This window comes from Cornus florida, unplaced genomic scaffold (assembly GCF_030987335.1).
Source record: "Cornus florida cultivar Cherokee Brave unplaced genomic scaffold, ASM3098733v1 CherokeeBrave_3.0.0_Hap2_Chr11, whole genome shotgun sequence".
Taxonomy (NCBI): Eukaryota; Viridiplantae; Streptophyta; class Magnoliopsida; order Cornales; family Cornaceae; genus Cornus; species Cornus florida.
In genome coordinates, this window is record NW_026775581.1 from 107864465 (window position 1) to 107886816 (window position 22352).

Below are 22352 nucleotides of genomic sequence, written 5' to 3' on the forward strand. Positions count from 1 at the left end.
TACAAAAGTTACGACAATGTAGTAGGTGGTTCCACCATGTCTTCCAAATGCATTTGGTATGAGAGCAATAGGATGTCCTCCGCAGGAGAGGAATCACCTATTAGAAAAGGATTTTAAGTTCCCTCTTGTTCTTTGTTTCTTCTGTTCAATTCTGTAGTAGAATTTCTGAGATAGATGAAAGTACAGCCTTGTATAGCCTACTTGTGTATACAATGTGGTGACATGGCATGCACCTCCTTAGCTAGGTGCCACCCTCTCCCCCCCCCCCCCCCCCCAAAAAAAAAATGAAAGAAAAAAGAGAGACCACATTCTGATGAAACTAAACAAAATATTGATGGGCAGAGCGAGATCTGAAACACCAGATATACCAATAAGTTTCATACAAGGAAAGGACATCTTAGTGAGATTCAATTCATGAAAAAATCAGAACCTTAAAAAATGAAATAATTTATGAAATAAAAGTTAAAAAATCTGTTGCAAGACCATTACCAGTATCTAGTTATATATAAGAAGCCAAACTACAAGTCAAGCCAACCTCTTTTACATGCTTTTCTCATGACATAGAAGCAAGTTATTTAATGAGTGTACCATACCGGTTCCCATAAGTTGCGTAACATTGTTTTTTTTTTTCCTTTTTCTTTTCTCAAATTTACATAACATTGTTTAACAAATAAAATTATGACACAAGAATAATTGGGTACCATATAAGTCATCCACGTGGCAAAAGATGCAATGACAGTTTGGCCATATGAGTAAAAGGTTTAACTGCGCTTAGCAGCTTTATCTATCTATTATCAATAATAATCTGATATGCTGAATTTTGCCCCTTGAATTTCCTTTGGTCTAGACCATCCAGTTTCAGTGCACAAAATTGAAAATGAAAACATATATCTGAATGAGTTCTATGGGAAGGATATAAAAACATCTAGTAAAAAGTTAATCAAATTCACCTCAAAGTGAGTAGTGCAAAGGCACCTAGCCTACTTTTCAGGCTAGTCAGCAAGCGACATAAGCAATGTTAGACTAGGTAAGCTCCCATCCATTGAGAGAATGCCTAAGCACTAGAAATCACTGATAGATTATTAACGACTGAAACCACACAACTAAAAAGAAAATCCTCAATACCAAGTAGGAACTACTATGGGTCAGCTACACGAACCATAGATTCTGTCCATAATATCTTTACCAGTCAATTCATTTTTCAGTATCAAGACATGATTTTTTGGTCTATTTTTGTACCCTTTCACGCCTTTAACTTGATTCAAATCACTCTGTGGACTGTGCCAATGCATTCCCCGGTTTATTTGTTGAAGATGACCGCACAGTCCTAGACTACTCTTACTCATTTTAGTTTCAATAGGAACCCACCTCTAACTTCTCATGAATGCAATTTCATATGCCAGTCATTCATTTGAACATCCTCGTTTTGCCTACTCAGGAACACACTTTCTTTTCTATTGATAACAAAGTCAACTCCTTTACCTAAAACCCTAACCCACAAAGGGTGAGATTACATACAGCCTAGTGGGGCAGCTGCCTCACTCAACTTACTTTAATTTCATTTTGTATACTTGATTTACAATAATTATATAAAATTTTCAAAATTCTCATTATTTAGTTTGAATCAGTCTATCCTTTTTATCTCAAACTCCCTCTCAACTCTCTCTTGCCCTCCCTCAAGTAAATTCCTAGCCTTGTCATTGTACCTCACCATAATCCTCCCCACTCAGTACAGTGGAACGGCTGGCTGGCCCCTGACAAAGAGATTGTTTAATTTGTTTACAAGATTTGAAACCCTAATACCTTTGAGAAGCCCCAGCAACAACACCAACGGACCAACTTGTGCTGGTGGATAAACTCATTTTTTCCAGCAAGTTTCTTCAATGCATGAATTATAGTCATCCTATAACATTTTTCTATTATCTGGCATGCAGTCCACAATCGCAGTCCATTCACTAAGTACTATCTAGTATACTCTGTTGATTTGAATAAAAAGTTATTAACATACACTACAGAAGGAAATTGATTGAATAATATCATCAAAATATTTAATACGTTGTACGAAAACTGAAAGAAGGTATATGGAACTTAGAGAAAGTCTACATAAACCTCAAAATCAAGGACACTATTACCAAAGCACTACCCAAATTATACAAACCCAAACTAGATATTTCAGGTGAATTTTACTCTATCTAAAACCACAGCAATCGCTGAAACTTGTTAATATGTATACATATAAACATTATATGTAATTTATTAATACTAAAGTACCTGATGAAAGATCCCCATGCCACAGTCAGAGAGTCGAGGATTGAGTTCGTTGTCAAGCAATATATTTGCAGATTTGATATTCTTGTGAATAGAGGATGGACAACAAACCTCATGCAGGTACCTAGACATAAAAAATTTATTGAAAAAATCAGCATATTCACGAAGGTAAAATCAATTAAACTGAAAATCAAAATATTGACACATGCATGTAAACTAAGGATGCAACTTGGGTCAATGCAGACTAATGTTAGACAACACAACTAAACCTTAGGCCAAATCAGGAAGGGTTTTTCTTCATTTGGTAGGTCATATGTTTACCAATTTGAACTGAAATGCAAAGTGGGTCATGGGCTTCAACCAACGAATCAATAATAATATAGATATGTGCAATTTAAACTGTAATACATATAATTTATGAGACTGGAAGTAGGGCAGATTAGGTGGATCTGGTTGGAGGCAAGCCTAAAAAAAAAAACCTCTTGAGTAGACAAATCCAATTCAAGCTGCCAACCCCAAGCCTATTTTTCTTTATCAGGCTGACTCGAGTTATGATGAGTTCAGTCCTGGTAGATACTGGGTAGGCTAGGTAGATGGAAAATTACAAATTTAAAACTCCAGAAATCCAAACAAAACCATTGGGAAAACTCCACAAAACTTAAAATAGGTTGAAAAGGGTATTAGGAACCTAATAGTTCAATCAATAAAACTAAAAATTCCAAGAAAATGGATAAGGAAACACTGATATATGGATGACAAATACTGGTATCAGAAGGTATGTAACTGAAAACTGTTTGTTAGTTTCTACCGACACAATAAAAACACAAGACAGAATATTGCAAGCTGTTTTTCCATTCTTAAATATATTGTCACCACACATCAATCTATCTTATGTTATATGCATAAGGTTAGGTAACAGCTCAATGTCACAACCATATCTTAACTCAATTGAGGTCAAATTGAAACTTATCTCACAAACCTATACAAGTTACAGAAAGACTAGCCCAACCCTATCCGATGATTTTGTTGGACCTGGGTTTGCCCGAGTTAAACACTTCAACCTGTCAAAATACAGCCATAAACACGTGTATATTCCACACACAAAAATATGCAGCCATTGAGACATCACCAATAGTCTTAGCTCTCCATCTTGACACTTTTTTCCCTCTACCAGTAAGTGATGCAGGACGGATAGTGTTGTCAAATCAAGTTGGTGCGGGACCAGAATGAAAGCAGGGGATCAGAATGAGAAGATGAGATGAGGCAAGAAGGAGGAGGTGAGAAAACAGACGAAAGGGGAGAGAAAACAGATTGAAAGGATAGGCTAGAGAGACTGGGGGTTGAGAAAAGCAAGAATAATGAGAGAGAAGAAGACAAAGGGAATAGTTCTCAAACTCGCTTAAGTATTTCAATATTCAAATTACGTAGAAGCCTGTATATACACAAAATCTTAACCAAACCCTAAAATAATGGAGTACTAAAATATCCCTAAAATTAAAACATTACCAATATATATATATATATATATATATATATATATATAGTAGTTACATCAAATTCCTAATGTCACACCCCGAATCCCAAAGACCAGGAACGCGATAAAAACAAAGGATACAAGGAACCCGGACCCGACCTAGACTTGAAACCCTAATGTCAAACCTCAAATCTGGGTGAAAAAAATCCCACAAATTTTGACACATAATGGTCCACGTGACCTCCCGAATATCACTCTCAAACCCAGCGGAAGCACTTACACATACACCATCGCATAAGGGTCAACTTGACCCTAAGCATCCTCTCTCAAACACGTCATCAACAGACCTCACATTCCTCACATGGGCAGTGACCATGACCACTCAAGGAGGGATTGAACAATCCCCAAGCCGTTATCTCGTCATCTTTAAATCTAAATAGAAGCATGTGGACGAACATCATCACACAATGGTCAGTGTAACCCTAACCCTCACCCTCGCGATACTCCATCAATCAAAATCACATCCCTCACATGAACACCTTCAATTCCTACTCAAAGAGGACCTGGTTTAATAGAAAAGGGCAAAGAAATGAGAATGGAAATCCAGATTAATTATCCTTTATTCACAATCAAGCGGAAGTAAACACACGCATGACAACCCATGAGAGTTAGCAGGACCTCAAGCAACATCCATGAGATATACTTTAAACAACCTTCGATTCGAATCCAATTAAGACCATCCCTGACACAAAGAGAAAACGTCCACTCAAACATTGCAAAGCAAGAACCCGTTTGGCTTAAAATGAGAAGAATAAAAGAGGGAGGGAAATTAGAAGGAAAAAGAAAAGATGGATGAACCTTCAACCTCTCATAAATGCAAGCGATGCCCCTCACTTGCCAAACAAACCCTTAAAGAAAGAAGAGAAAAGAAAAATAATAATAATGTTGCACCAATGCAGCATTTCTTGCACCGGTACAAAAAAGTGACTGATTTTTCAGGAGAAAAAGTAAATTGTTGCACCGGTGAAACAGTTTTGCACTGGTGCAACCTAGGAGCTGGTTTTTTTTTTATTATTATTATTTTTTTTTATAGGAGGAACCAACTTGAGTACTTCTAAATGTTTAAAAACAGCCCAAAGCATGCTTATAAATAAAAGAAGACGTTTTGGGTTTTGGCTTACTCAAACAGAGAGCCAAGAGCTATTTATATACAAGAATAGGGTACAAAGAAAGGAAACCAAATCAAATAAAAACAAGAAATATGCCAAAATCTACGTAATCCCATGATTACGGGGATCTTATCTACGTGATCCCTTGATAATAGGGATCTTACATAAAATACCTAATAAAAGGCTGAAAACAGCTAATAAAAATAAAAATAATGGTAATACATATATTTCAACACTCCCCTCAAGCTGGAGTGAAGATATCAATCAAGCCCAGCAGCAGCTAAACCAAGCTCTGGGAGATGTGTTCACCAAATCCGTTGGTCCATCTTTGCTTCATTCCTCGATTACCAAGTTGGGCTTGATTGATATCTTTACTCCAACTTGAGGGGGAGTGTTAAAATATCTTTATTATTATTATTATTATTATTATTATTATTATTAGCTGTTTTTAGCATTTTATTATGTGTTTTAACTTTTATATAAGATACCTATAATCATGGGATCATGTAGATAAGATTCCCGTAATCATGGGATCACGTAGATTTTGGCATATTTCCTATTTTTCTTTGATTTGGTTTCCTTTCTTTGTACCATATTCTTGTATATAAATATAGCTCTTGGCTCTCAGTTTGAGTAAGCCAAAACCAAAAACTTCTTTTGTACTCACACCCGAACACGTGTTATGGCCCCGTATCTCTGCCCTCGCTTTACGAGCTACTAACCCAACGGTAATGACACCCACTTGGTTAAGTTTTGAAATTTTCAACCTTAGGGCTCCGGGCCCTTTTTATTTAACCCAATCCAATCCAAACCCAGCATAAACTTCCAAATTCAAATACTTGCCCATTATGAATTTCACACCAAACACATGCACCATGACCATTTCACCAAATGATATGTAACCCATGTATGTCAATTTCAATATAACATCATTCAATTACTCTTTTAAGTATAATATCCACCTTATTATCACCAACAATTCATTTTTAATGCATCTATTTCACTTAAGCATTTCATCAAGTATGTGAGGAGCATATGGCACATATATGTATATACTCAATTTCAATACAATAGTCTGAACTGAACATTTAATTAAACATAAGGGGGCATATGACATATATGTATCTCATTTATACTATCTCGCGGCATTCAACATCAACTAAGCCTACCTTAAGCATGTACAACACCCAACTACACACTAAGCATCATGATTCACACAAAATACATAAAATGATCATACCCATTTCAACAATATCATATATATATGTATAGCATCTTACACGATTCCCTAGAAGTTCTACACATGCTAAACAACAACAAATCACATAATCATGCTTGCAAACCATATATCAAATGAATTAATACATACCCTACCTCAAGAAGAGCAACACCAAGAAATCCCACCATACTCGAACACTCCAAAACGAAAATTTAAACTGTATATGCCATAGAGAATTCGAGGAGAACAATTCTGCCTCTTGTGGCTTCTCCAAATTCCAACTCTAAGTGCTCCAAATTGTAAAGAGAAGATATAGATCTAATGTGGGTTTGATATAGATAGATATATAGAGAGTGTAGGAGAAAATGAGTGCCCATAATACCTCTCTTACTATTTATAGTTAACCCATCTTCCCTCTATTTACAATTTTAAACCCAAACTTTTCATACTAATCACACCCTTGTGCCAAGCAACTTTAGAGGAATTGCCAAATGGCTCTCCCTCTTTTCACGCTTTTCACTAAGGCCCTTAATGCCTTTCAATTGTACTCCCGACCAATCACGAGTCCAAGACTTGCCTTGTGCCCACACACCCAAAACCCGAATGAACACCCGACAAGAAAGAACAAATCTTAACACACTCATCCCGTGATCCCATGACGAAACTCTTAAAAACTCTCTTAGATAAAGAAAAACAATCCCAGTCTTTGCCCCTTCTCCGAGAATAGAGGCAGAAGACGTGCAGCTCAAGCATACGAATCATAACTCATTCTCCATCACAAAGCCACCAAGGCAGAGGCAGACCAGTATCTCCATCTTGACACTCGCCCTCTATTATATACAAAAATTATGAATTAACAATAATCAAGCAAAAAAGAAAACGTTTTCACCAACATTAACCTCAAACATGGAACTGCGTGAAGCAGATTTTCAATATATCACATTTGCGACCAAGACAAATGGTTTCAAGCCCATCACTTTCTGAATCTGAAAATCACCAATATGAAGAAGTTCTAATAATATATACAACTATTAGATATCTTATGGTGTATGTACACCCTTTAAAATGACTAATTGCAGACATGAAATGACATGGATATCAGTGGGATATGAACTCCTACTATTGGACATGTATTTGTTTGACATGTCTAGTACTAGAAGAGCAGATCATATTCCAAATTTTAACTGCAGTACAACATCCCTAAATTATCTTTTACTATAGTAATAGAACATCAATAGGATATTTGTTACATTGATATTGTCAAGCAGTTGATGCTTATAGTGCAGCACATGCTTACTTATGTAGATAGTTTTCTCTATCCTATGGTATACAAGAAAAAATGGATAGAATCCTTGATAGTTGATACTTCACCTAGGCCCCTGGATTTCTAAGACCGGGAATTAGATAAATCCATTACCTAGATGCACACCAGAACCCAACACATGCAGTTGAGTCAATGTAAATAAGTAGATTAATTTATTCTCAAAGGCGACCACAACAAAGGCATTGTTTTATGATCCAAAAAGAGCGGCACAAAATTAACTTACTCAACAGCTCGGGCTGTGCCAAGAGCAATTAAGACTCTGGTATTCCAGGTAAGTGGTCTGCTGAATTCATCTGACAAGTGTAGGAATTCGTGAAGTGAACCATTCCTGAAATACTCGTATACTAACATGTTCTGTCCCTGTTCTGAACAATAACCTACAAGTTCAGCAATGTTTGGATGGCGAAGCTTGGAGATGTTTGCAATAATTTCCGTAAAATCTGCCCCTTGCCCACCTTGGAAAAGTGACGAGTCTATCTTCTTCACTGCTAAAACCTGATAAATGGTACAAATCTAATTACCAACAGTTACAAGCCACAAGATAATAACAAAATCAAAGTAACAGAAACTTCTAGAATTTCAATGCAACAAAGATAATAAGAGGCTGGAGAGCACTAATGAAATAAAGTAACCAACAGCTGCTAAATCACGTGAAGACAAAAATCTCACATTAAGAGAGAACTAAGAAAAAGTCGGCCAAACAAGTTGAAGTGACAGAGGACTCATTTGGATCATGAAAATGATGATGTGACAAATATTTGAAAATCCTGAAACTAATTTAACAAACATCTACCCAAATTAGGTTTATATGGATTATGGACCATAAAGGAGATAAAAATGAAATCTCTTTGAATCAAGTTTAAGCCTAATTTGACTTCGTCAGTTCATATCTAAAAGTGAATGATAATAATAATACTACAAAGCTCTACCCCATGATGTTTCTTTATCTTCAACGGCAATGATTGGTTAACAAAAGGAAGTGGTAAACATGCAAACAAGTAGATGAAGGATATACAAATATAAATTAAAAAATGGTCTTGAATCTGAATTGGAAATTTTTAAAAATAAAACAGTTTAGACAGGATATTATTTAGTTTAATGTGATGCAATGTTTGCAAAACCCATACATGCAAGATTTATGACATAAGAACTAAATAAACCATAATGAACAATAAATAGCTATAATACATCAACAATCAAATAACATCTTATTTAGAATCCCAATCACCAGATACGTAGACTGGACAGTTAAGGAAAATTTACGACTCCATTGGGAAGAATTGATTACACTGCTCAACCATTGTGCTACAACTTCCTGCTACCCCATGCCAAATTTTCAAAGCCACCTTTCCAAAAGAGTGTTTATCACTATATGATATGGAACTGATTTCTGGCTACCACTCTTCCTTTTGGTGCACAAATCTTGTCCGCTATGGTACTTAAAATTCTTCACGCTTTACAGCCCACAAAGATTTCTTATATGAAATATAGCACCATGAGGGTTGGTCCCAAAGATATGAAATATGCGTTATTTCAACCTACAAAAAATTCAAATGTAGCATCATTTTCATACAGATGGGTTCTCGTGAACTATCTTTAATTGGTTCCTAGAGTAATTTTCCCCTGGACAGAGCTCTGAGTGCAAGGCATAAATAACTAGAGGGAGAGTACCCATTCTACACCTTCATTACAGAACTAACTCCATGATGTTTAGTAGGTAAAAGTTAGCTATCATTTGAATCAGAAAAGTTTAGTTCTTAGTCCTAATCCGACAAATGAATGAATAGGCATCAGGAAAAGGAAACAACATATTAAAACTGAAGATAAGGGAAGAATATGTCTAATAGTTTGCATCATTTTTTTTTTTGATGAAGCATCAAACAGTAAACCAAATAGTAAAAGCTTTGAAAATTCTCAAAACATATAATGCTCCTAAACCTGCAATCAGCATATCATGATGTGAAAGTTTATCATACGGAAAATATACATATTGTACAAGTGATACATGGATTATGTAAGTAAAAAACAAGCAAGCAAAACATACTTTCCCATCAGCGTATTTGGCCCTATATACTCGTCCAATGGATCCTTCAGCAAGAAGGCGACCTGTTGCGAAGTTACCAGTGGCAGCCTGCAAATCTGCCAAAGAACAACTTGTAACACTGATGGAGCTGCTCCTTTTGATACTTGTATGGTTTACAAACTCATTATCATCGAAAGATTTGAGATGATCCAAAGGCAGAGGCTTAATATCAATTGAAGGAGATGTTTGCAAACCCTTTACAGGAATTGAAGACAAAGAGTCTGATGACTTGAGTTCTGTCACCGGTACAGCATCTAATCAGTTAAATTCTAATGTGAAGTTCACGCTAACAGAAAAACATAAAAGGGTACAAAATAAGAACAAAACAATTCAGGAAAAATCGATAAAGTAATCATAAGGCAATTTAAGACGGAAATGAATATGAAGTTTCCAGGTAACACATCAGTCTCAACCATATAAAGGATAGTCCACCTCTTGGAGAAGGCATAGGCAAAATCAGATACCAATCACAGCAGGGTTCTGAAAATACTAACAAGAAACATCATCTGCCAGAAAGTTTACCAATATCCTCCTCAGATAGGTCATAGGTGTTTATATTATAGCAACTCATTAATTAATTATATCCAGACTGTGCAGCAACAATTGCCAGAGAAAACAAAAGAGCTGCAAAATCCGTCAAAACTTTCACTACATAAACAATGGGCCAAAGGAATAGGCAGAATCAGGCACTAATCACTGCAGGATTATGGACTCAGTGGAGAAAGATGGTGTCCCTCTATAGCTATTGTACCACAGATGTGGACTGATGTTCATCATCTATCGTTTTAAAAAAATTATTAGCAAGTGACTCAGTAAAGGAATTTCAGTCTCCCATATCCATTGCAGAAGTACTTCAAACGAAAAAATAAAAATAAAAAAATAAAATAAAATAATAATGGCCCATTTCTACAAGTAGGCAGAAGCAAGACACTAATCACTGCAGGATTCTAGACCCATCCCCAAGAAGAAAAAAAGTAGTATTTACACAATCAGTGGTAGTAGTTCAATGATTATTCATACCCTTCCCCCAAAATAAGAAATACTTCCCATACCAGGTGTTAGAAATTAGAATATATACATTGCTTCTGAACAACTCCATAACCAATAAACTTAACAAAATCTTGTTCCAAGCATTTGGGTTGACTATGTTAATCCCATTTTGTCCCTAGGACAAAAACATCAGTTTAACCATGTGCTGTCTGCATTTGTTTGCAACCTCACTCCAAGTTAATGGTCTTCCTTGTTCCTAAGAAGACCCTTAAAGTAAGATCACATCACTTGAAAGTGGAACTAGTTTAGGGCTATCCTATTTATGATCACATATTTGAATTAATACAAGTTCTCAAACACAAAAGAAAGGGGGAAAAAACCTAGCAAGCAAAGGATTACCTTTGTAGTTCTTGGAGTCACTAGATAACTCCTGGGATGCAAGTGGTGTAAAGGGTCTACGTTGGCTAAGCTTCTCTTCATCAAGAAGATGTGAAGGAGAAGAAGAAGATCTTCTTGAGACTACAGCAATTATAATAATTGCAAGTACCACCAAAACAGCAACTACTATTCCAGCAATGGCTGCTCCACTTAAACCAGACTTCTTTTTCGATTCTGTACCAGTGTGAGAGCTTCTTTGACCAGGGGGAGAAGGAGGAGCTGGCCCAGATGACCAAGAATTTCCTCCAGTCCTTCAGAAAGAGAATTGCGAAGTCATGAAATAACTTAAGCAGCATAGCATTCTCAAGCAAGAACAGCTTAACAAAATACTCACTCAATGTTTTTTATGTCCTTTAAACTATTCGGAACCCAGCCTGTAAATTGGTTATTTGCAACATTCCTGCAAGCATTGCAAATAAATTTATTATGGAAGGTTGTTCAGATTCCTAATAACTACTTTGACAGACGCCAAACAGAAGTTTATGACTTCTTTACATTTTACAAGAGCGTGGGGAACATAAAAAGTTATGAACACCACAAGAAAAATAGTACATTAAGACCTTGTCAAAATTCCCCAAGATAACAGGCATGCTTAATATTGGGATTGTGATTGAAAACCCATTGAAGTACACATTATTAGGAACATCAAGAGTCACAAAAAGCATTTCCAACATTGAAAATTTTAGTTGGGCTATAACTTATATTCTTCTACAACATTCCAACAACATTGAAAATGGGGGTTGATTCTCTGCTCCTTCAGAATTTGCACACCCCAAAAACATATGTAAGGATGGCAACATGTCAAGTTATGAGAAAAGGATACTGACCTTCACCCATTCAATGTTGAGACTATTATTAATATGTTGCCTCTCCTTATAATGAATGCTTTTGTCAATAATTAATTTTTGATGGAAAATTTTATATCGGACATCCCTAAAACCTAGAAGATGGCTGACTTCAGAAAAGAAAATGAAACATTAGAATAGACACTTAAAATCTATCATAATGAATTTCCTAATTGTAGAATAACTTAAGTACAAATAATAGGGAAACGAAGTGCAAAATCATCCTCTAACCAAAAAATGTGTTATGCTTTTAAGTGATGTTTAAAGAACATAAAATTATAAATTTAGCAATTCAGGCAAGATCTCATGAATAAATTAATCATGCCTTAGTCATTTGACGAAGATTCCAAAACTAATGATCATAGTGATGGAGATGGCTTGCCATCCAACCTAAAAGTTTAAGTTGTTGGGTAGTGCTGCATACTCGCCCTTATAAGCCTAAGGCCCTCCCCTATCCCCCCAATAGCAGGAGGACCAAGTAACGATCCGGACACCACCCAACTGGCCCGGTGCCCTCATTACCATTTGTAATGGGTCGGGCACTTGCCATATGACCCAAAAGCGAGGTGGTGCTGCATACCCGCCCTTATGTGTCCAAGACCTTCCCCATCCGGATCAGATGTGGGACAAGAATCTCTAACAGCTGGGAACAACAGCAGAACCAACTACATGTTTGTGGAGGCCACAGTAGTGGCAAGAACTATGGCAATGGTTGTAGAGGTGACAATTTAGATGGTAATTACAATAGCATGTGTGTTGGCAGCCATAAGGATGACAGTATAACAAAGGGGGTGCTGGGGTGGGGAGGTGGCAATAGCAGTGATAGCAAGAAGAATTAGTAATAAAGAGAATAGTTGTGGAGCAGCTGTGCAGTTGCTGCATGGTGCAGGTAATCATTGTGACAATTGCAATGGAAGTTTCTTAGCAATTTCAGAAATTTCAGAGTTTCCACTTATGCAATGAAGAATGTGTTTCATGGGTCCTCATAAATTTTTGTGAAATAATAAAGACCAATCTTCTAAAGATTAGGGAGACCTAATAATGGAATATAAAATCTACAAAAATTCATTCTTGAGTAACTAATAGATTTTTTTTTTTTTTCTATTGTTAAAAAAGCATTATTGATAACAATACATTTTCATACAGCAAAACCCAAAAGCATTTATTTTTGTAAGTTATGAACTATGTTCATGCACTCTTTTAAATGTGTGAAGTACCTGTATTGGATACACACCACTTGGTTATGGGTATGGGGTGTATCCAACGTGTTTGGTTCAACATGCACCTCAAAAACATATCTGATAATTCAAAATTTTATATTGAACATGAAACTATCTTAAGTATTCCTTCTATCACACTATTAACATGTTGTACTGAAACACCATTTTACCTTAGAGAATAAAAGCAGGATACTGAATATATGAATAATTATTAGTGTTTCCCATATCATTGGGTTTGTAGATTTGCTAAACTCGATAAATAGATTATCGATGCTCATAAAATCTAATCTACACTTCCAAAGAGAAATTCACACCTAACTGTTTGATTCTCTGAAGACACCACAACTGCTCACTGTTGCACAAACATGACAGTTTTTACCAACAAACCACCTTTATCCCAATGACTATAGCGGCCACCTTCACCATCTTTAACACCACCGCTACCGCAAATTGCCACCGCTGATACTACCGCCTATGCACATAAGAAATTGTTGCTTCATCTTAAGCCTAAGGTAAAATAGAACGTAGTTCTTTAGAAGTCATTATTTTTGCCATGGGCAGACCTTGGAGAAGAAATGTGGGAAATTTCAGTAGTCTGGAAATAGTCAAACAGAAAAAATGTATGGAAACACATGCAACCGCTTGATTGAGCAAAAATCCACCGTAAACAAGTCTACAAAAATTAGTAAGATAAAGCCTTTTAAAAATTGTACTACCAGAAACTTTGTAGCAAATGAATTGTCAGTTGTCAGACAGATTTTGATGATCATTTCTTGATTATTTTTTTCTTCATTTGCAAATAAAAAGTAATGAACCACCTGAACTCCTACGGCTACAAGATATCAAACAAATCTGACACAGGAATTGAGAACTTGTCAATCACAATAAAGGGCCTAAAGGCAGACTGCAGAAACATACCCAATGCCTTAATTCCTTAATGACTTGACAACAACATAAATCTAATATTACATATGCCAGGGAAAACCCCATAAAATAAGTTCTTATATGTATATACGAATTGTTAGCAGATATGATAGCCACGATTTATGGAATGACTTACCATATTAGCGATTATGCTTTGATTTGATTTAGATTTGATTTATTTTCCTTTCTTGTAATATGAGTATAGTGCTCTTTTTATCTATAAATACTAGTGCTGTGAATGAATGATTTATTTCATTCAAACCTTTACACAATTCTCTCATTTTTCTTCTTGGTATCAAAGCCAGGGTGGTCCAACTGCAATGATGGCATTGCAAGTTCGGCACCACCCATTTGAAAATGGTCTAAGGTGACATTGCACATCCGGGAGGTGTCGGATAGGCAGGATGGTCCGACCTCAATAAGGACATTGCGAGTTTGGCACCACCCATTCAGAAATGGTCTGAGGAGACTTAGTTTTTTTTTTTTTTTTTTAATGGTTTGAGGAAACATTGTTTATTCTTTCATGTACTTTGTTGAAACATATGTATGAAGGGGAATGGTTTGAGGAGACATTGTTGATTCTTCCATCTACATGTTGTAAACAAGTGAAGGGGAATGGTCTGAGGAGACATTGTTGATTCTTCCATCCACATGTTTTAAACATGTGAAGGGAAATGGTCTGAGGAGACATTGTTGGTTGTTTACAGTCTGAGGAGACATTGTTGGTTGTTTACAATTTGAGGAGACATGATTGGTTGTTTATGGTATGAGGAGACATTGTTAATTGTTTATGGTCTGAGGAAACATTTTTGATTTGTTGATCGGCACTTTTAATCTAGTCAGATTTGCACTCTGCAACTTCTAGATTCTAAAGAAGGGTGCTAGCAAGACCGTGTTTGCAGATGCGTTGTCCAAGTTGGGCGTCTCAAATATCCACGCACCAACTTGAGGGGGAGTGTTACTAGATATGATAGCCACGATTTATGGAATGACTTACCATATTACCAGAGATTTGATTATGCTATAGAATATGCTTTGATTTGATTTAGATCTGATATATTTTCTTTTCTTGTAATATGAGCATAGTGCTCTTTTTATCTATAAATACCATAACTGTGAATGAGTGATTTATCTCACTCAAGCCTTTACACAATTCTCTATTGTTTCTTCTATATTGTATTTCTATTGGAATATATATTATACAAGGCTTTATTAGAATACCATGTCCAAGAAAAGGATTAAAACCACTTGTTAGTGTACTTACAAATTATCGAGAGGAAGGCTTGCAAGCACATTTATTTTACCAGTAAACTGATTGTTCTGCAAATACCTGAGCAAAGACATGAAGATCTGCTTAGGAAAAAAAAAAAACAGACATGAAGATATGTTAGAAGCAAGTAATTTATAGGTTCTAAAAGCAAATATAGTTTCTCCTTACAATGTGTTGAGGCTTGTGAGAGATTTAAAACTCTGAGGCAAATTGCCTGACAGTGTGTTGAAGGAGAGATCCCTGGATGTCATCTCAAGAGTTAGATAATAAAATTCAACCTTCTTCAAAATACGCATCTCTTGAATAATAACAAAAGAAAGTGAAAACAAGAGAAAGAAGATCATATAATGCTAATGACATCAGCACAACTCATATTGTCAATACTCTATCTCTATAATAGAAATCACAATGTAGGATAAAGTTTTCTCATTCTTATCAGTGTTTTTGTTTTATATATTTTTATTATTACTTTTTGGTACGTCATCTAATTGTGTCATGTTAATGATCACATTTCAAAACTTTCACAAACATCTAAGCATACAAAGACATGTCATTATCAGCAAACTCCAATCATGACTGAACAATATGTACAAAAAATAGATTAGGAATCCACAACCCAAAAATATTCAAATAAATAGGATTTAAGAAAAAATTGTTTCAAAACAGCTATTTGATCTTGTAACATCAAGTTGGTTGAAAGAACAAATGTGCGAACAAACAAAAAACATTATAATGAGAAGAGTAAGTATGTTTGGGTTTCTAATCAGGCAAAAAACTTTTACAGTGGCATTCAGTACCTATTATCCAACTCACATAGAATATTGCTGCAGACAAATATGACAGGGCAAATGATACAATTTTTAAAAAGAGTATATGCAGCTCACTGCTGAATGTTTTTTTCTATTCGATCTCCGATACTATTGATTTTATTGAAGTGTTGGTCCATCCAAGGTTCCCAAGATGATGAATTCTAATGGCAATGTCCTGGGATTGCCATTTGCCAGGCAAAATGTTCATTATTAATAGTTTCGAACTTTGAAATTTTTCTTGTTTATTGCGGATATTTTTTATGCCTTTTCTGTTTATATATCTGATGCTCACCTCTGCCCATCTGCTAGTTATGTTGCTGCTTATGTCTATACAGATCTAATGATAAAAACACCAGTTGTCTACTCATTCATTGTCATTTCTCTACTACTCTCTGGCAGACTTCCACTCATTGCAGGATTTTATTGGGAGATTCCAGTAGACATTGCTCCTTACCTGAGACCTCTTTCAGGGATCTTGGTTAGGGGAGAGACCAAGCCTTTGCTAAGGTGTGTCATATTGGCCATTATTTAGGTAGTCTGGACCAAAAATTAAAGAAAATAAAAAAAAAAGAATTTCAAAGTGTTTCACTTCCCTTTGGGTTTCAGCCTCTACTAATCTTAAATGTCTTCCCCTGGTTAAGATTTTGGATGATTGGACTGTGGTGAATGACACAAGCAAGAAGGAAAAAGTTGTCTAGCTTTGAATGAAGTCATTGCCTAAAGACAAAGTGAAGCACAACTTCAATGGTTGTTATAATGGTAACCAAGGGTATTCTGTAATTTGGGGTATATTCCCAAAATACAATTTCCTTATTTTCCATTTTAGCAGGAGTGACTTTCGCTATTAAGGCAAAGATCGTGCTCTTTTGGATGGTATAGTGAAAGCTTCTGCCTTTTTGATTGAGGGGAGCTTCAAGGTTGTGGTTGGGTTAGATTTGCCACCCTGGGCTCCTCTACCTATTGTCATCTTATGAAAGAGATCTTGGTCACATTTATCTTTAGTGGCTAAATTTGATGGATTCCTAGATCGGACAATGAAAATGCGGATGAGCTAGTCAAGTTTGAACTTGTCTTTATATCCCTTAATGACTTGTGAGACCTCTGCATTTCTTTAATTTCCTTTTACTTTCTTGTAAACTCTGTTTTGTTCTTCTTAAAATCTTGTTTCATATCAAAATTAAAAAATAAAAAAAAGAACTTGATGACTTAGAAGAATAGGCCTTGCTTATATTACACGTGGATTATTTTAGGAAAAAAAAATGACAATTAGATCAGACAGTTGTGAGCAATACCATTATTAACTGGTTGAAGTCAAGTTTACCCAAGCCAAGGAAAGATTATGCAACCAACGTGCCAAGAAGGTTCAGAAAGCATTACAAGAGAAGAGGAAACTAAATTTAATGGCCAATGTAGTTATTTGGAAAGATTAATATTCCAAGCTTGCCTGAGATATTAATCTTTTCGTTCCACTGCTGTTTCAAAAAAAAAAAAAATTCTCTTTGTAGTTTGATTTTGGGCTTTAGAGTGACCTACTATAACAGGTTAGGCGCTTGTCATCCAACCCAAAAGCTTCAGCTGTTCGGTAGAGCTGCCCACCCACCCTTATGTGCCCAATACCCTCCCCATCCAGATCCGATGTGGGACAAGAACCTCTAACATTCTCCCCTACCCGAACTTCCTGTCCCCCCAATGGTGGGAGGACCCAATAATGACCCGAACCCAGACACTCCTAATTGGGCCCTTGGCGTGACACTGGATCCAGGACTGGCCATACCACTTGTAATGGGCCGGGCGCTTGCCATCCGACCGAAAAGCTTAAGCTGTTAAATGGAGCTGCCACCCTCCCTTATACGCCCAAGACCCTCCCCATCTGGATCCGATGTGAGACAAGAACCTCTAGTACCTACCATAGTGAGCTCACCTAAGTATTTCTTTTGTTAGGTTTGGTGGGTTTAAAAGAAGGTGCAAATCATTAGTCTTACTGCATGACCAAGTTCCCAAGTCTTCGAGCTATAGTCTAAGTGATCTACAGAATGACAAGAAGCGAAAAACTTGCTCTTGAAGAAATTATACTTACAATTGAGACAATTTGGGAAGCTGTCCAAACATATCACTCAACTGTCCATTGAGCTGATTATGACCAAGATTTCTGCATCCATACACAAAATATTTATAAAAGCAAACCAACTGTTAAGAATCCAACAGATAACGAGCACCACTTACAGGTATTTAAGGCCTTTCATCTGTGAAATTGAGTAAGGCACATTACCAGTGAAGTCATTGTTTGAAAGATCTCTGCACAACAAGCTCATATTATGATACGGTCATTCTTCTGAAATCAGGTTATAGAATAATTTAAAAACACTAAAATTGCAAAACCTACATATGGTACCACTACAACAATAAGATTCATTTGATGATGGATCATACCAATAGGTGCAGAAGCTACTGAGATTTGGTCTCCATAATGTGAGGTGTTGAGACTAGGAAGGGTGGATAGGGTATACAACTAGCCTTTTGAAACTGCAGTCTCAGGCTTCACAGCCTGAGCTATTACAATTGCACCAAGCAATGGACCCTTCTAACTGATATATGTGTCATACCAAATCCAATTACGAAAAGTGATAAATATAAAGACAACCTGACATGTAGATGCTATGCAGGATATAAATAATCATTGGTAGTGTCATAAATGTATTATGACTCGTGTAATATATATATAGAAATGGTAAAATTACGAAACATTATTTGTTCAATATGAAAATGTGAAATGTTTTTCTGCTGACTTACATGTTAGTAGCGTTAGGAGGAAGTTGATACGGTATATCACCCTTGAGGTTGTTTTTGCTTAGATCACTGTACTATGAAAGACAAATGCATCACTTTGGGTTGAACTTCTTTCAGCAAAATAAGAATAATAGTAATAATGATATTAATGATGATGAATATTTGATAACGATGATCAAACACAAAAAAGTTCCTAATTTCCTATGCTCAAAATCTGGGCCTTACAAGGAGGAGACAGATGTCAGGCTTGAAAGTTGGTAACCCATTGATCCAGTGAGTCCAAGGCCAGATAATTTACTGCAAAGCACATATAAGAAATGAAGCACGTATCAAAAGATTTGGACAAATCCTCTATACTTCATGAAGTGGAAGCCTTCAACTCTACGACGTACATGTATAACATATTAAAATACACACATAAATATGTTGAACCTTTAAAAAGAAATAAATTATATATATATATATCAATACATTTCAGTTACAGATGAGCCTGAGCATTTGATTCCTTTCCATGAACTGCCACAAGGGTCACCTCCGCTTGATTTCCAACCATCCAGTTGAGAAGGAGAATTCAAGCTACTATACATGACATTCAGAGCAGAAACTGCATAAATTATTACCAAACATCAGAATTTTGAAATGTAACGACAGGTTCGATATAATATGACCACTTATCGCTTTCATGGAGAGCATAATTTCACAGAGATTGGGAGAAGAAAGAGAAGGCCTTGCAACTTTCTCCATGAACAAAGATTCTGGAAGTGTTAACTCCACGAAGCTTTGTCTTGCTTAATGATTTGACATTCCAGAACTAAGACTAGATGTGTGGTTCAGAATTCAACAATATTCAACACTTCTAATCTTGTCTGGGATGTGCCTTAACTCGTCTCTTAGTGCCAAAAAAAAAAATCTATATATATATATATATAAATTTGATTTCTCCAGTTTCATATTTCTGTAAGAAAGTTCATCTCAAAGACCTATCTAAGAATCTTGGATTTAATTATAAACCTCCCCATCACAAGATAAATGTGGATGGACACTGTAGAAAACTGGACTTGGTGGCCTGTGGATACATTCTTAGGAATGCAACTGACTCTTTTCTTGGTGCTTTTGCAAACTTTTATGGCTAGTTCGAACACAAAAAAACTAATGCGGTTATTCCTTGTCAGGACCCGCCTCACATTGTGCCTTATAAGTGCCAGCAACTTATCCCACCAGGTGATGTCCACTTTGCACTCTCTTGGCACACAGTTTTAGAACGTGTATACACAAAGTAGGAGGTATCCCCCTTATAAGTGCCAGCAACTTTTCCCCCAGGCAATGTGGGACGTCACATTCCTGTTTCTTAGTGTTGTTCTTGTTGCTTCTAGAAAAAAACAATAACACCATATCAACTATGAGATATCAAGTCTCAGAAGAATGCAAGTTCCTTACCATTGGTTTATCTTACTCCAAACATACAAAACTGGAAGCTGCGTTTTCTCAAATATGGAGGATGATTTGAATCTTTTTAATCAGGTTTTGGGTTGAGTTTGAATCTTTATCTACCTTTATTTTAAGTTAACAGACTATTGATTAAATTTATTTGTACGATTAAGTTTTTAGGAGTCAAAATAGTTTAGTAACTTGTAGATTTGCTAAGAATGGTCTGTAGTAGTCCAAAGGTCGTATTTGGGGCCAAGCAATGCAATTGGTCTTCATATGGAGTCTTTAGCTGGTCTAGAATAGTCTCTCTCTCTTGGACCCTTAGTAATCAAAGGATCTAAGTTCATGCATTGAACCACAGTCCAAGTAAAAGTAGAATAAATCCATTATTGTATAAAAGTTGTGTAATCTTTCTATTCATTTTATCATTCCTGGTGCTTACTGTTAACAGGTACTATCCAGATAATTTTTATCCTTTTATGTGACGTAGCTTAAGCTCAATCATTAAAAGGATGAAGCGTAAGATCCATTATACTCTGAGATGATTATTTTTTCTCCCTCTTCTTCAACCAGATATGCTTTAACCTCCTTTTACGCTTAAAATCTTATTTCACAAGCCCAAACCTTTTCGTTCCTCAATCATTCATCCATAGGGCACAAAAGGACCAAATTCCTGGTGCTTACTGTTAACAGGTACTATCCAAAAACACCCTGAACAACTACATCAATTTTTTTTTGTCTAAACAGAACCTCAAACCATTAACCATTTCTTATACTCTTCAGAAGTCCTAGAATCCTATAACTGCACAATCCTTTTAGCCACTAAAACCAATGATAATCAGTACCATACACGCGCGTGCGTGCACAAAAAAAAAAAAAACTCTCTTTACAGATATACTACATCAATTGCAGCCAATAACATTAACCAGTAGGATTTATTTTCTCCACTCATGTCCTTTGTGAAGACTTCTGTCTTGTCATTCATTCTATACAGTAACATCCATCTGTGGTATAAAACTGGGAGAGAAGGGGTTTGGCGACAAGCTCTAGGGGCTAAAAACATATGAATGAGGTATGAGATTGTTGAGCCAGCGAAGTAACGAAATCATCAAAGTGATTGCCTTGACAATTCCAAAAAGTTCCCTAAGCCTCAGTATGACTACTTTAATGAGCTTGTTGAGGATTGCAATAACTACCTCTAAATGAGTTCCTGCAACAAGGTTTATGACATTTGTGCGTCTTCTAATTTTTAGCCCACTTCAAAAGCTTCAAAGCTATATTGTGAGGCTGAAGTTTAAGCCTATATCGCAAGTATATCACCTTATCTAAGTTCCAAACTTTGTTCCTGAGAAGGCTGCTGCTAAACACTGTCGCACCAGGATCCCATTAGAGCATCAATTCTTATTTAGTTTTTCTGAATTCTGCAAGAGAAGGTGGTCAGGTGGGTAAAAATTTCTGATGGCTTATCTTACTTATCAAAAATAAAAAAATTCTGATGGCTTAGATTACTATCAGAAGATAGTGACACCATAACTATCTTGGAACTAAACGTCGAGGCATGGGAAATTGGTCATTTTTTTTCTTTCTTCAAACAAAACCTTTCACCTCCAATTTTCTATATTATTATGCGTTTGTTGAATTTTGGTGATTCCACGACAAACAAAGACATCATTTGTATCGGGACTGAATTGGCAATTACTCAATGTTGGTCTTGCTAACTGAGGGTGCTAGGGGAAGAATTGGTAATAAACCTAAGGTTTAGCATTTTCTACACAAAGTAGTTATCCTCAAAAAATCAAATCATTTTTCTTAGGCTTGACAACCCAGACTTTTACCACTGTAGCAAGCACTGCACACTTATATGGATAGTGGACATTATATCAATTTCCAAGTCTAACACTGATATACATGTCCATTCTATTACGACCACCTTCACTATTTGCATTAGTAAGATTGTAACAGAGATAAATAAATCATAATTTTGACAAAATAATCAAATATTCATGGATGATGCAACTAGTTACAGAACCCCGTTTGGGGTAGCTTATATAGTCTGTAGGTTGTGTTTAAACTCCCCGGTGCGGGTATCATAAGGGATTAGTCC

At 36.1% G+C, this 22352-nt stretch overlaps 1 protein-coding gene across 2 annotated transcripts in view; it reads right to left on the bottom strand.

Moving 5' to 3' along the window:
- Positions 1–22352, bottom strand: part of LOC132284068 (protein STRUBBELIG-RECEPTOR FAMILY 5) — a 28485-nt gene that overhangs the window by 5317 nt on the left and 816 nt on the right. For both annotated transcript variants that reach the window (XM_059786130.1, XM_059786129.1), the window contains 12 exons: positions 19292–19424; positions 19046–19117; positions 18824–18889; positions 18257–18328; positions 18111–18182; positions 15393–15464; positions 15219–15284; positions 11300–11365; positions 10927–11216; positions 9499–9773; positions 7678–7949; positions 2272–2392 (listed from right to left, as the gene is read on the bottom strand). In XM_059786130.1, the coding sequence (XP_059642113.1) occupies positions 2272–2392; positions 7678–7949; positions 9499–9773; positions 10927–11216; positions 11300–11365; positions 15219–15284; positions 15393–15464; positions 18111–18182; positions 18257–18328; positions 18824–18889; positions 19046–19117; positions 19292–19424 (1577 nt within the window). The remainder of the gene's footprint in view (positions 1–2271; positions 2393–7677; positions 7950–9498; positions 9774–10926; positions 11217–11299; positions 11366–15218; positions 15285–15392; positions 15465–18110; positions 18183–18256; positions 18329–18823; positions 18890–19045; positions 19118–19291; positions 19425–22352) is intronic.